At 49.1% G+C, this 15,339-nt stretch overlaps 1 protein-coding gene across 1 annotated transcript in view; it reads right to left on the reverse strand.

The window, feature by feature from the left end:
* The window catches only part of KSR2 (kinase suppressor of ras 2), a 271,742-nt gene that overhangs the window by 11,324 nt on the left and 245,079 nt on the right, over positions 1-15,339 (reverse strand). The window contains exon 16 of the mRNA XM_077835018.1: positions 10,875-11,008. Within this exon, the coding sequence (XP_077691144.1) occupies positions 10,875-11,008 (134 nt within the window). The remainder of the gene's footprint in view (positions 1-10,874; positions 11,009-15,339) is intronic.

Genomic DNA, 15,339 nt, shown 5'->3' on the forward strand with positions numbered 1-15,339 from the left:
CATTACCCTCAGCCAGCCTGGCCAGCTCCTAACTCTTACATCTCCGCCTGCCCCCCAGTCAATCTGCATGCGCTAGATTTCCATCTCTGTGTCCCAAGGCTACACAAATCACACACGTCCTCCCCTGCAAGCACCCAGCCAGGGTCATTTGTAATTGGCTCCCCAAACACTAGCCCATACTCACTCTAATTCCACTTGTCACGTCCTGCTTCATTATAACTAGCTGCCCCAGTAAATGTATTTGCCAATCTCTTTGGTGACAGGACTGTTAACTCTGAGCGGCCTCCCTCGCCAGCACGTAGCACAGGAATTTCACTTAATTTTTAATCCTGCTCCCCACCTCATCTACCAGTCAGTTCCTTTATCTCCTCAAGGTCCTGGCTAATCAATACACATATTGATTCTTTAGCAAATGGATGATACAAGCATGCCAGGCAGGCTTCCTCCTCCTTTCACCTTCCAGGCTGGAGCCTTGCAGGTATTCCCCAGTCCACGGGCACTGCTCTCCACGCCACACTGAAGCTGCTCAACAAAGCGGTCTCCTCAGCCAAGCTATGTCCATAAGGGGACGGAGTCTCTCCCTCAGCATGACACTGGGCACAGCCAGACAAGAGCCCACATATAAGGCCCCTTCGGTTTTGGTTTTCACCGATTTTTTCCCCAAAAGTTCTTGGGTTATAAAAAAAAGCCATTATTCCTGTTTTACCGAATTTTCACCCTAATTTTGGAAGTGCCGACTCCCCGGACCCAGCTCCCTGTTTCTGAAAGGAGATCTGGCGGCTCATGAACTGCCATCTCTCCTTCTGCAGTGGGGGGCCCGGGCCAGACTGCAGGGGGGTCCCCCTCACAGAGTTTCCACCAGACGGCTCAGCACACCTGTGCAGAGGAGGGGAACTGCTGGTCAGTGGCTGCTGCTTCACAGTCGGGGAGCAAGATGAGGGGGGAGCCAGGGCCCAGCAGCCGAGCCAGCCCAACCGCTGCAGTGACCAGCCCGCAGGGAGCGGGCGGCTTCCTCAGCTGCTACACTGAGACCATAACCAATTAGTACAGCAACCGCCACACCCCGCTGGGTGCCTCCCACCTGCTGAACCCCATGAATACTGGGCAGCCCCTCCCACACCAAGAACCCTGTAAGTACCAGGCACCCCTCACCTCCCCACCCACTGCCCCCCATGAATCATAGAATATCAGGGTTGGAAGGAATCTCAGGAGGTCATCTAGTCCAACCCTCTGCTCAAAGCAGAACCAATCCCCAACTAAATCATCCCAGCCAGGGCTTTGTCAAGCCGGACCTTAAAAATATCTAAGGAAGGAGATTCCACCACCTCCCTAGGTAACGCATTCCAGTGTTTCACCACCCTCCTAGTGAAAAAGGTTTTCTTAATATCCAACCTAAACCTCCCCCACTGCAACTTGAGACCATTACTCCTTGTTCTGTCATCTGCCACCACTGAGAACAGTTTAGAACCATCCTCTTTGGAACCCCCTTTCAGGTAGTTGAAAGCAGCTATCAAATCCCCCCTCATTCTTCTCTTCCGCAGACTAAACAATCCCAGTTCCCTCAGCCTCTCCTCATAAGTCATGTGTTCCAGTCCCCTAATCATTTTTGTTGCCCTCCGCTGGACTCCCCTCACCCACGGCACTCTTTACCCCACTGTCCCCCTGAACACCCCTCACCTCCCCACCCACCCTCCTTTCCCTGCCCCTATTTCATCCCTAGGTTACAGTCAGCAGGGGAGAAGAGGCAGGCTCTGGGCCCTCTTCTCCCTGAATGTCACAGCCCAGGCCTGTCTCTGCAAAGGACCCAAACCAAACACCCTCCCAACAAACTTGGGGACAATTCAGATCCTGAAAGAAACTTTTCAGTTTGGGCTCAACTCTACTTTGTCTTTTTCCACCCAACCTCGTCCTCTTCCTCGACTGGCCAGGCCACAAGGGAGGCACAGCTATAAACTCCCAAAGCAAACATTCCCTCTTCCTACCTAAGAAGGTAACACAGTTTTGTGTGGCTGTGTATACAGAGCATGCAGACAAACCCACACGCCCCTGGGTAGGTTTGCTTTTCCCCTTTCCTATTTCTTCCCAGTCTTTATCTGCCTGCCTCCATTTGTGAGACATGATCAAATCCGGTCATTTGTTTTGAAAAATTCCCCTTCACCACAAAAATGTACCATTGTTACGAGGCAGCACGTGCGTGTTTATAGCACGTGGTCTGATTCGGAGCTCAATCCCACCACTGGACAACAGAAGAAACGCCGCTGAAATCAACAAGTTTACACTGCCGTGAGCAAGATCAGAAATCAGATGCAAACTCTCCACCCTGTCTTCCCCCAAACTGCTCCGAGGCAGGTAGTGAGAAAAACAATCAAGAGGTAGGTCAATTAGAAACACAACCCTCCCAGCCCACTGCGTGAAGGGACGTAACTAGGAGTTCACAACAGCACAAGCAGCTTCCAACGCTTATTAAGTCTCTGCCATCACTCTAGAAACCTGACAGCGCCTCTTCGCCTCGGCTGGGGGGAGTGCGCCTTGGCAACCAGTAATACCGGCAGGTCTCAGAGGCCTCCATGCTCCAGGAGTCAGAGGTGAGAGCGCTCTGGTACAGAGGGGAAGCTTTCAGCTCCCACCAGCAGGCTCTGAGATTCTTTGCTGGCCCTCATGTGCGGCTCTTAATTAGAAGTTGCTACTAAGCACCGAGGTCAATTAAAAGGCACAAAGATACCCCCCGCTACTGAAGTCTGTGCTCACAGCACTTCTCTAATGGTGGGTGAGGAGGAGAGAGACAAGCACAAGTAACAGTCAGTGCGTGCGCCCACAGGGCTCTGAAAAGCAAAGCCTTGCAAATACAAATACAAATACAGTGTAGTGGTTTCCTAAACGGGTTCTGCAGCTCCCAGGTTTGAACCATTCCTTTGGTTTTAACCCATGTTGTCCCCATCTCTGCTCGTCAGTCCAGAAACTCCAAACAAAGCTCAGTTGAATCCTGGAGATTCCCATAGTTTTGACACAAAACCATGGATCAGCGGAGGTCTGCCTGAAAGTACCAGTGGGCTCAAGCCATCCAGCTCAGCGATATTCTGGGGTGCCAGGGTTTCACTTTGGCCCATTATTAGGATGGGATTCAGCTGGGAAGTTCTGTTACAGATCCACCTCCAAACTTCCCTGAGATCCAGGTGCGTTTGAGTCTGGGGTTTCAGGGTTTACGAGCCTTCCAATGAACTGGGCTGGGCTCAGAGATTGTACTGAAAGCCGAAACTGGGCAAATTTGATGCAGTTTTGGGCTTCCTGATATAAGTTGTTCGTGGCTTTGCAAATAACCTGGCCCCCTAGACTAAAATGAACACGTGTTATTGACTTAAAGCCTTGCAAAGTCTAGTGATTTAAAACACAAGTTTTATTTATTTCACATTAAAAGTGAGAGCAGGAGAGCTCTCCACATTTTGCAAAATCCACTCCCCACATTCCTAATCACAGAAGAGGTCTACTGAGTGCAACCACATATTTAAAGAAAAATAAAACAAATAAAACTCTCTCTTGAGCCAAGTCTTAAGGTAAGTCTCTCCAGGGCAGATTTTAATGATCACATAAAGCCTATTCCTCAGACAGGCAAATGCACTTTTGCACATACCTAGATTGCAAATGTATTATGCCGCATGCTCCTGCCAACTCAGGGTGAGTTTTCACTGAACAAAGGTGCGTTCTTTCCTCAAGGTAGCTAAAAGGTGGTAACTAATGGGGTAAAATCCTTGTGAAGACCCGGCAGTTTGTTGTTTTCACACATTTTAGCACATGTAGGTAAACCTGAGGCTCCCCCAACAGCCCTTACTCCTCATCCTGCTGTAACACATATGAAAACTACAAATTGCCTCGTCTTCACTAGGATTTTACCTTGCGTCAGTTACCAAGAGGTGAGCAAGAACACACCTTTTTTTCCCCTCATGAAGACAAAACCTCAGTGATTTTCACGTGCACTTTATGCATGGTCTCTACCAGTGCACCAGGTGACGTTATTGTTGTCTTGTCCCGCAATCATCAGATCTGGCCATGAAGTTTGAGAATGAATTTGGCGACTTGTCCAGGTTCCTTTGCAAGGGATCGATCCAAGGTGTTCAATCCAAAAAACTTCACTTTCCTTACAATACTGCATTCAAAAACCTGAGCAGCATTAGAGCCTGCTCCTGACACGTCTTGCACAGTGGATATATTTTGATCCCATCTGTATTGATTTTCATTCCGGCAATGTGACCCAGCTGCAATCTCATAACTGTAGATGTTATTTTCCTAGATGTTTCGGTATCAATCAGAGGATCTTTCATCTTTTGACCATTAATTTCAGCTAATATTTCCCTTGCTAGGGCATCAATATCTTCAACCACGGTCATTCCAACCTGAGTTTCCCATCTTCCAGTTTTGGCCAGGTCATCAGCTACCTCACTCCCGTATACACCAATGTGTGATGGAATCCATTGAAAAGTCAATTTATTGTGTCAGTGTGTAGTGCATCTGGTATTGTGCAAATACAACTTGCTGGCAGACTTGGGTCCCCAGCCTGCAGTGGTCTCTGTGTGGGCACACCCTTCTTCCTTGGTGGGACCCATTGTAAGATGAGGGGCTTCATCTGGTTCATTATGACTCTGTAAAAGGGAAATTATACAGCAAATACTGATGCCTGCATGTGACGGGCAGTACCTGGTTCTTCGAGGCCCCCCTCTGGAGGTCCCACAGACTTATCACATCCCGCCCCAGGAAAGGAGTAGTGAAGGTGGGTCTTCCAGGCCTGCCTAGAGAGGTTGCATGGAAGCAGCCAATCTGAGCCCAGCAGGCTCCGATAAAAGGAACTGTAGGGCCTGAGCAGGTCAGTTCCTGGCTGGGGCCAGAGGAGCCAGGCTGGGTGCTCCTTGCTGGCCACAGGAGCTCATGCGAGAACCAGAAGATGGATTCTGGTGGCACTGGCATTCAGTGAGGAGGAAGAGGATCTGAGGACTTCAGCCCTGAGAGAAGGGTGAAGAGAAAGGAGCTATGTGGGAAAAGGCCCAGGGAACAGCAGCAGTTAACTGGAGAAGGCAGTACGCAGCTGCTGTTTATAGGATCCCTGAGTTTGGACGAGGAGTAGTGGGTGAGCGCAGGTTCTCCCATTGGCCACTGGCAAAGTGACCTCAGTGCCGAGAAAGGGGACAAGTTTCCTTTACAAGCCTGAGCAAAGGGCGGGATTGAAAGGAGCCAAAGATAGGCAGAAGACAGAAGGCCCCCTCAGGGAGGCAGGGCTGAGTCCAGCTTGAGCCTGGGATTGGAAGACTTTTGTTTTGTGTTATTTTGGACATAAATACACCATTTGACTGTGTAACTTGGCTGGAGGGCTGAGCCACTGAAGACCTACCAAGCAAGGGGCACGAGGAGCGGATGGGGGAGGGGAGATTGCAGCACCACAGCCAGCCAAGAGGAGGTGCTCAGGAGGTGAATGCCCCGTCACACTGCAACGTTAGAGGTGCAAACCTGCTGGCTCTTGAGAATTCCTAGTAAGTTTTCTCGAACGTTTTGGGAAAGGAATGGAATGTTAAAGGCCACCCCAGAACTAGCGGGGAGAGCATACTCACCTGCCAATAGAATCCCTCAAAAAAGCAATTTAAAAAAAAATTCACTGGTAGGGTCTGGCCTCTGCTCCTTTCCCAGCTCAGGCAATTGCATTGGGACCACAGCAAACCTCCAAAACCACCCAAAAAGCAGGGCCTGTATTGTTGTTATTAAAGTTGAGGGACACTGCAATGAGTGGAAAAATTCGCTCAGGAAGGCAGAAAAGTCTGCTGCATACATGTAGGATGAATCTGGCGGAGGCCGTGATGCAAAGTGAAATCAGATCATCACACCCCTTTCCAGTTTAGAAAACAGCAGGGTCTGGTGACTGTAGATCTATGTAATTGGATGTTTTTCGCACCTTCGAGAATAGAGAATTAATTCAGAACCAACCTACGGGCTGCATGTTAGTGGTGCATGCAAGGAGAGACCTGGTGCCTGAATTATATTGAAAGCCCTCTGGGGCAGGGACCTTGCCATCTTATGCAGTTATGTAGCACAAAGTTCACGGTCTCCCTGCTATTCTTATTTAACATTTATATTGTGGCAGTGTGTGGAGACCTACCAAGCTGGGACCCAGCTGTGCCAGGCACTGTACAAATTTATAGGAAATGACTGTCCCTCCCCACAGAGCTGAGCTTATCCTCCATTTCCAGTCCTGTTTGTTTGTCCACCTGCTGTGCACTTGTAATAACCTAGACTGTAAACTCTTTGGGACAGAGACTATCTTTTAAACAAGTGTTTCCTCAGGTCAAAGTGCCCCCAGTCCCTCCCTGGAGCCCTTAGGTACAACCACAATGCAAACAACAACTGCGGGGTGGGGAACAGAGAAGTCAGGCAAGGCTCTTTTCATGAAGTCACTGAACACCAACTGGAAGGACCCTCTCATACCACAATTCATTAGCCCTGCTCCTTTCGGCTCTGTCAAAACACCCTCGGCAGATGAAACCTGCAATTTACTCCGCAGAAGAAAAACAAACAACAACAAACAAACGGGAAGATGCACGTTGATAGGTGCATTAGCAGAGCCCGCTAAAGGCAAATACAATAGGGCAGTCAAACAGCGGCAAGAGCCAGGTGCCGAAGCCCACTGGCATGCCTGAGTCATGCAGGGAGTGGGGGTGGGCTGCGCCGGCACAGATGTTTGCAAAGCCACGTCGCACACACTTGAGATACGCCCACGTTGAGTCACAGCACAGTACTGACGGGGTTGTGAGATCAAACCCATTTGCCCCAGGGAACAGGTTAGGCTATCCTAGTACCACCTCAGGGCGTGTGCAGGTGGCCACATCTTCAGGACCAATGTCCAGGTAAGACCTGGAAGGCAGAGAGGTTTGTCACCCTGCGCCTTCAGAAAGGACATGGAATTCAAACCGTTTTGGATATTAGTCCCTTGTTTTGCGGAAGGGCTGCAGAGGAATAAAGAAGTATTGCGTGTCCATAGGATCTGCTCTGAAGATCTGACCCATCCTTGGAGGCTTCGTTGTCCAGTCTTCTGGTATTAAGTCACCCAGCCCTAACGAAAACAGGACGCTTGGGATCTTGGGAGAGGTGGCTCAGACTCTCCTTCTCCCAGGAGGATGCACTGAGTATATTGCGTGTAGGTGTTTCAGCTGATACCTTTAGAAGTGAAGGCCCTGTCTCTGCTCTGCATGGATTTAAAAATCCAACGGTGCATAAAACCAGGTTTGTTCTGTTGTCCTGGCTGAACCTTCCCTCCACTCCGTCTTACTGTTTGGCATTGCTTAGCTGCATCCCCGCCTTGACTGGCAGGTACAGCTTATGAAGTGCTTTGACAGCCTTTGGGAAGAAAGACACTGTATAAACATGCAACAAGACCCTCACACCCACATTTAACTAGAATGGTCCTGGGTTCATCTATCAGTGCAAGATTAACTTCTTCACGTGTTGTCCGGACACCGCCAATAGGGTCAAACATCCTCAGTTTGTGTTTGTGTGCGGTTCCTCCAGATCCCAGGACGAGGTGTACACACTGGTTGTCACCCTAACTCTGGGCACTATTGTAACATACACAGTCCGGTATGTCCCTGGGCCCGCAACACTTCCTGCAGCCCCCGTTGGCCTGCAGCGGCGAACCGCAGCCAGTGGGAACCGCGATCAGCCGAACCTGCGGACGCAGCAGGTAAACAAACTGGCCCAGCCCGCTAGGGGCTTTCCCTGACCAAGTGGCATCCCAAGTTTGGGAAACATTGGTCTAAGGCATCAGCCACCCAGGCAAGGGATGGAAGAACACCTACTGTGACTGTCTAAGGGATGGACTGCTTTGGGGTCAGGAACTATCTAAAAAGAATAAGACAAAGCATCAATCAGAACAAGCCAATGTGTGGAGGATCAGTTCTGTAATCACCCCTTGTAATCATAGTGGAGTTTGAACTTGGAATCTTTGGTCTGAGGACACAGATCACCACCACTTCAGCCTAACGAGTAAACTCATTAGCAGGTGGCTGTAGTAAGTTATTATCTTCTAGTGGCCCAGCCATTAAAGTGGGACATGAAACACCATTTGCTAGTGTATCACATTTGCAGATACAGCGTGGAAAGTGCCAAAACAGCTGTACTCCTAGGACTTTTAAAGCTTTGGGAAAAAAGTTTGTGCTAAAAATTGGCAATGATCTAATCATGCAAGTGGTAAGAAAAACGCTCATCACACAGTTAACCACTTAACTTGACACTGGCAAGAGGGATGGGGGATAGAGATAGGTGGCTCATTATCTCTCTCTTTAATCCTCTGACTTTGACACACTATAATTAAAAAAAGATTAAAATCTGCAGTTTATCTCACAGGCGGCTTTGCAATAAAGCAATAATTAACCGCAACAAATCTCTACAATACGGAGGGTTTTATTTTTTTTTAATATAGGAAGAATTTTTTAAAAATACAAGAAGTTAAATCTAAAATAGGAGGCACTTAAAGTGGAGTTTGCCTTCAGCTGTTCTCATCTTCACTGATGGCAGCATAGACTGGTCCAGAGCTGATCATCGATAGAGGACCAAGAGATCAGGGGAGGAAGAATTTGGAAGTGACTTTGTTCTATGCTCCTCTGGCCTAGGTGAAGGGAACCAGCTGCAGCAGCACTGCAGTCCTCTTTGGACTGGTGCTTCTCATCAGAGAAGAGATCATCTGCAGGGACAGACCACAAGAGCTGCACATGAGGTGCATAAATAAAATAGTCAAAGCCACTTCTCTGGGGAACACAATGCTAAGGGTGTGGGAGTGCAGAGAACAGTTACCTCTGGGAGCTATAATGGATGAACACCTGTCCACTGTAACATGAGTTGTCCTCTTCTGAAAGTGACATTGAAGCCACCGAGGGATCCCCCCGCCCCAACATTCTGGTCCAGAATTCCAGTTGCTCTATTACAACTCATGGTTCTCAGTCTTAAAACCAGCAAAGCAATCCAACTGCCAAAGCAAGGAGACGAAACCCTTCTGCTGGAGGCAGCCCGAAATCATTCCAAACCCAGAGACGCACCGCCTCGGTTCTATGACATGGCCGATCCAGACTGAAATGTACCCAGTGCAGCCACAGACAGCATGCAAAAATTTTCCTGCTGCAGAATTAGTGCCACGTTTTCCAAGGCTCTGGCTAAGAAAGGAACACTAAGGAGGGCTTTGATCACTTGATTCCATGTAGGAACCGTAGCTGTGGGACAGAACAGGTAAATCACTGCAGCACATGGATTACTGGCTGGGTGAGGCAGGATACCTACCACGGGCTAGTGGAACTGAGCTGAGGATTGAGTGAGGACATTCCCCAATCCCAGCTCCCGCCCCTGACTCATTGTACAGCCATGGACAAGTCATAGCTTCTCTGCCTCAATAGCCCCACAGTGAAATAGGGAGAAAAATACATACCCAACAAGAGGGCTGTGCAAATCATTGATTTTTGGTTCATTGGCAGTTTTTAAAAAAATGAAGGTTCTTTCTGGGTGAAAATGAGATTTTGGGGGAATTTTTGTTGGATCCAAAATTTGGAAAAAATGTAGTTTTGGGTTGAACAAAACGTTAAGCATTTTTAACCTTTTTCATGAAAGCAAAGGAGGAGGAGGTGTTGGCACCCGATAACCTTCAGCTCAGTGTGTGGGACACTCAGGACAGCAGGGACCTGAACCCAGGTGTCCACCTTCCAAGTGAGTGTCACTGGGCTAAAGTTATAAGGGGTAGGAGCTGGGGGGCACCACACCAAATACCTCCTGTCTTGTGAATGGTGACGAGCCAAAGTCCCTTGTGAATGTAGCCCCCCCACCCCAAATGTTTGTGGCTAAAATTAATCAGCGAATTTGACCGAAAACTGCATTTCTTGGCAACTAAATTATTTGTCCAAAGAATGTCCCCCAGTTCTAGTTGTGAGGATTGGTTGATGAACAGGCTTTAAAGATGCTAGGCGTTATCATCACATCAAGAGGTGACACGATGGCCCTAAGAAATGCCCTCCGGCACAGCACCAAAATCACAGGGAAGCCCGTTTCACACAGTTGTGAACCGAAGCTATAAACTGGACTGTTTGCTCAAAACTGGGCCCACGTGCAGTCCACAGACCTGTGAGCTCTGGGTTGCAATCTGTGTTGGTATCTAGACCTGAATTCTGAGCGAGCGCCCACCTGCTTTGGGGTTTAACTACAAATAACCCTCCGTATTTGCTCACTATCCCAATGCAACAGCAACAGCCAGCTCAGCCTAGACTCAGGGATGAAGAGGCCCACTCCTCCTGTTAGTACATCACTACCGAAAGAAAAAGCAGGTCAGAGCGAGTCACAATGGCTTCTGCCCCAGGAAAAATTCTGAGTCAAAATCATCCCCTCTGTAGGGTGACTGAGAGTGCTGGGAGTTTTAAGCTGCCACTGCATCAGTCCATCTAGGGAGTGGTTTGCCTTGCCCTTCCCTCCACCACTCCCCTGGTAACAGGTTGGAGGCACCGACTCAAAAGGCCATTCTTGGTAAGCTGGCAACACTCTGCACTCTGGTTCCCAGAAACCAAACTGTGACCCTGCAGGGGGAAAGGGAACACAAGGAAGAGGAGGGTAATTCTCTGAGCCAGCCCCACAGCTCCCCCAGGCCAAAGCAAGTCTAGAGAGCCACAAACCCACTTCTCCATGGCTGACTCCTGTGTGGGTCCGTGGCCCCTCCTTGGGCCTATCCCGTTAGAGATGGTCAGGGTTGGGGGATGAGAGAAGGACAGTATTAGCAGAGAAAGGAAGGTTACTGGAGACAAATGACGTTGTGGAGGACTAACACCCACAGCAGCATACCCTGCACCCCAGAGGCTTCAGCTATAGCCTACCTGCCTGCTTGCAGAACACCCGATATTCTGAAGAGCCCAAAGTCCGTGATCACCACCTTCCCGTTGTCATAGAAAATGTTTTTAGACTTGAGGTCTTTGTGAAGGATCCCCTTCGCGTGCAGGTACCCCATTCCCTGCAAGAGAGGAGAGAGAAGGAACTGGAAGGGAGGCACAAACAACTGGGATCCCCGAGGAGACAACACCAGCTCGTGCCAGCATGCAGCATGGTTACAGATGGCTTCCAGTACCATCTCTACATGGACCAAACACATGGAGGGGGAAGGGATTTCAGATGTGAGTGCTCCTTCACTTCCAGGCAGCGGAGCCGGTCCAAGCGAGGGGTCCAGGAGGGGTGGGAGCACACACATTTGTATCGCCCCTTTTGCTTGCAAAACAGAATTTCAGCTGTGAGAGAAAACCACATGACATCATTTCACCCCTAGGCCTTGGCTCCTGCCCTGCACACAGCCCTGGGGCGGCACACAGCAGGGTGCATAGGGCCGTTATGCTCTAGTGCAAGCATGAGCAGGGTGCAACTAAGATTTCAGGAGCCCGGATCCACTCAGCCCTCCACAGTCCACTCCTGCACCCTAAAGCTCGAATCAGTGGGAGCGTGAACCCCCCAGCAGAGCTCTGCCCTAGGGGACACAGGGAATGAAACAGTTCTTCCCACACAGTGCTGCTGCACCAAGGAACCTGCAGCCATGCAGAGGGGCAGCTTCACTAGTTACTATCTGCTAAGTCATGACCACTAGCCATTGCCCGTGTAAGGGCAGTGTGGAACTGCCTTGCCCCAGGAGAAGCTTAGGTAGTCACAAGATGTCCAGGCATGCAAGGGAATGACTATTCCCTGTGCTGCACAGGACTCGCTGTCTGACCTTAGGCTTGTCACTTGGAGTCTCTCGGCCTCAGTTTCCACATCTGTAAAATGGGGATGACTAGGATAAGCCAGGAATTCGCAGGGCTGCTGTGAGAATCAATTAATGTTTACAAAGTGTACTGAGATCCTTGGCTGGATGCTGCCAAAGAAGAGAGCCATTCTGTTATCATTTTATGCCTATTTGCTAAGCTGGTTCCAACTTCATCAGCCTGATTAATTCATTATGCAGAAAAAAACAACAGCATAACAAATAGCGTTCACTTTCTTGCAATCCAAAAAACTAAGGGTAAGAAAAGAAATTAATTTGTTTTTATTGCAGTAGGGCTAAGTGGCTCCCAGCCAAGATCACTGTGCTAGGTGCTACACGCTTGCAAGCTCACTCACACACACACACACGCACAAGAGCGCACACACCCCTATCTATTATGTTATAGTGACAATCAGCTTCCAAATGGCCCATGCAGTAGAAGTTAGTTACCGTAAGCAAGCAATCACCACCTATGAATGTTCATTATAGGCCAAATCCCCCAGGGATATTTTCAGCCAAACTTCGACCGAAGTCAGCAAAATCAGAGTCAGGGCCCAGGGACTGGGACTTGTAAGGATTATACTGAAGCACTGTGAAGGCAGCTGCCCTCTCTGACTCAGCTGCTGGGCAAGATGTCCAGACTCGGGGTTTTTTGCCGTACCCAAAAAAGGGTGATGTTTGGGCGAAAGGCTTTGAAATTGGGCTTGGCCACAGCTAGCCCAGGGTGGTGTGTGGACAACAGCAAACATCCTAAGGTAAGTCAGTGCTTAGTCACTGGGTGTGCCTGAGCAAGGGTCATTCTCTTCCTGTTCCTTTGTGCCACCCATGTGTTTATGAAAGAGGCAGCGGTTCTCAATGAAAGGAAGAGGTGGCTTTGCAAAGCATTGTTATTTATAGCCTTGGTTTTGGCTAAAAGTTTCCTGTAGGAACAGCACTGATGCTGCATACGTAAAACTTCAGAGGAGCCCCGTTCAACCAGAGCATTATCGTATTACACACAGGGAACGTGCTATTTCAGATACTTCCCAAACCCAAGGACAGGAACCTGCACTGGGGAGCCAAACTCCCCTCTCCGACGCACACTCAAACCGCCCTGGGAGTTGTGCATGTGTGTATCTGAGGGGAGGACTTGGCTCTTCATGACTTGTTTGCTTTGGATCAGTCCGGGGCTGCAGTTTAGGAGGAAGGAATTTATCCAACGTATTGCCTCAGATACTTCTCTAAAGGTGGAACAAGCCCTGGGCTAGCAAACAGCATCTTTGCCGCCCAGCCCAAATTCTCTACCTCTCCCCTACATCTGTCATCCCAGGTCCCACACCAGATTCCAACAGCCCCCCCACCCCACCCCCCAGCCTTTGCATCAATAATGATAAAAGCATCCTTTGCTAAGTACTACATTTTAATTGCCTCAGGCTTCCTGTGTATGTGCAAAGTCAGCTCCCCCTGCTGGCTCAGCTTTTTAAACCAATTAACCCGAGGTTGGCTAGGATCACATTACAACAGGAACCCTTGCACCCAATAATCCAATAAGCTTTAAGGATCTTCAATCAAGTAAGGCGACTAAAAGGATAGAGTCGTCCAATTACTGTGACCGATACAGGACAGTCAGGGATCCCCGTCTGGTCTTACTCCGAGCCACCTCTCCTCCCTCGGTCCAGGCTACACTGAGCCTTTTCTAGGCTGGCTGGGAGAGGAAAGCCTTGGTGCAATGCAGAGGCACAGCAAAGGCTGCACTGAACAACATGCCAAGCGTGAAAGGTTTGGTGATACAGCATGGTGTCCCCCCTGCAGTGGCTGATCACTACACAGTTTGGCCTGGATGCTAAGGACACATGCACAGAGGCAGCTATAATTTAAGGACAGGGAGAGTGTTGGCCCCTCACTTGCAATGGGAGCTGTGGATGGTCGGCTTCTGAAAATCAGGCCTGAGCGTTTAGGGCACTCCTGTGTCCACACCCTACACACTATTGTAAAAATCTCTGAACAAAGTATGCCTTTGGATGTATCACTTGAAAACTCATAATTTGCTGATCATTATTGTCCTAATAAAATGTGTGTGGCAACACTGTATGTGAAGTTATAAGATTCTGCTGTATGGTGTTCTTAACACATGTTCCAAACGGAGTTTAAGCAGTAAACAAAGTCATTGAGCAGGAAGGGAAACAAAAGGCTGCTCAAACAGGTAAGAGAAAAGCAGCAGGGAACATCCTTCCCTATAGACTCCGTCTCCTGAACCTCAGCAGGAAATATTTTCCAAGAGGGGGACAGACACTATAAAAAGGAGGGACAAACACCCCAGTGGACCCTCCTTTCTCCATCTCTGCCCAACGATTCACTGCACCAGAAGGGACAAAGGAAGCAGCCATTGAACTGGAGAAGGGGTCCTGACCTACAAAGTTCGGTCAGTGTGATGCTGAAAGCATGCGGCGAGAAAACTTTGCTTTGAGTTTAAAATAGTTTGTTAAGATAGGCACCAGGTGTGTTTCATCTTTATTTTTCTTGTAACCGTTTCTGAGTTTTATGCCTCATTACTTGTACTCACTGAAAATCTCTCTCTTTGTGGTTAATAAACTTGTTTTATCTAATCTGGTGTGTTTAAATTGAAGTTTCTGGGAAACTCCATTTGTGGTAACAAGATGCGTGTGTGTGTGTGTTTGTGTGTGATCTCTATTGATGAAATGACAGACTTTATATAAACATCTATTGTCCAGGAGTGGGCTGGGCACTACAGGACATACATTTCGGGGGGGGAAACTAAGGCTGGGAGTGTGTTGAGGTCACCCTGCAGTATAATCAAGGCTGGTAAGAGCAAAGGGATGGCTGGCTGCAGCACACACACAGACATAGCTGAGAGTGATCTGCACGCTGAAGGCTGTTTGTGAGCAGTCCAGACTGGAGACTACAGAAGCAAGGCATTGTAAAGGGCACCCCAGGTTAGAGGGCAGGGGTGACACAGCTACTCATTAGTCTGGATCAGCGGTGGGCAACCTGCGGGCTGCGGGCCACATGCAGCCCATCAGGGTAATCTGATTATGGGCCGCAAGACATTTTACTGATGTTGACCGTCCACAGGCACAGCCCCCCGCAGCTCCCAGTGGCTGCAGATCTCTGTTCTCGTCCAATGGGGATCTGCAGGACAGTGGCGGACAGGACCTGCGGACGGTCAATGTCAGCAAAATCTCTCACGGCCCGCAATCAGATTACGCTGATGGGCCACAGGTTGCCCACCACTGGTCCGGATTGTACCCTGGGTATATCACAGACGCCTAACCTCAGGCACCCAAATTTGAAAACACTGGCCTGTGTGCCAAAGTGAAATAACCCACTAAGGAAGGAGGGAAGGGGATATCCTGATGGAACGGCAGCAGAGACTGTCCACAGATCTTAAGTACAGTAAAGAAAGATCCACTGATGCACACTAGAGATCTAAGAGTTAACATCTGTAGCTCTTTCTTGCTTTGCACAGATCTGGTCCCTATCTTTAATCTTTGGAGATTCTTCCTTGGCTCCATAAAGCGACTTCAGCTGCATCTTAACTCTTTGCTTGTCCTCATCAT

The sequence above is a fragment of the Eretmochelys imbricata genome, chromosome 15 (genome assembly GCF_965152235.1).
Source record: "Eretmochelys imbricata isolate rEreImb1 chromosome 15, rEreImb1.hap1, whole genome shotgun sequence".
Lineage (NCBI taxonomy): Eukaryota > Metazoa > Chordata > Testudines > Cheloniidae > Eretmochelys > Eretmochelys imbricata.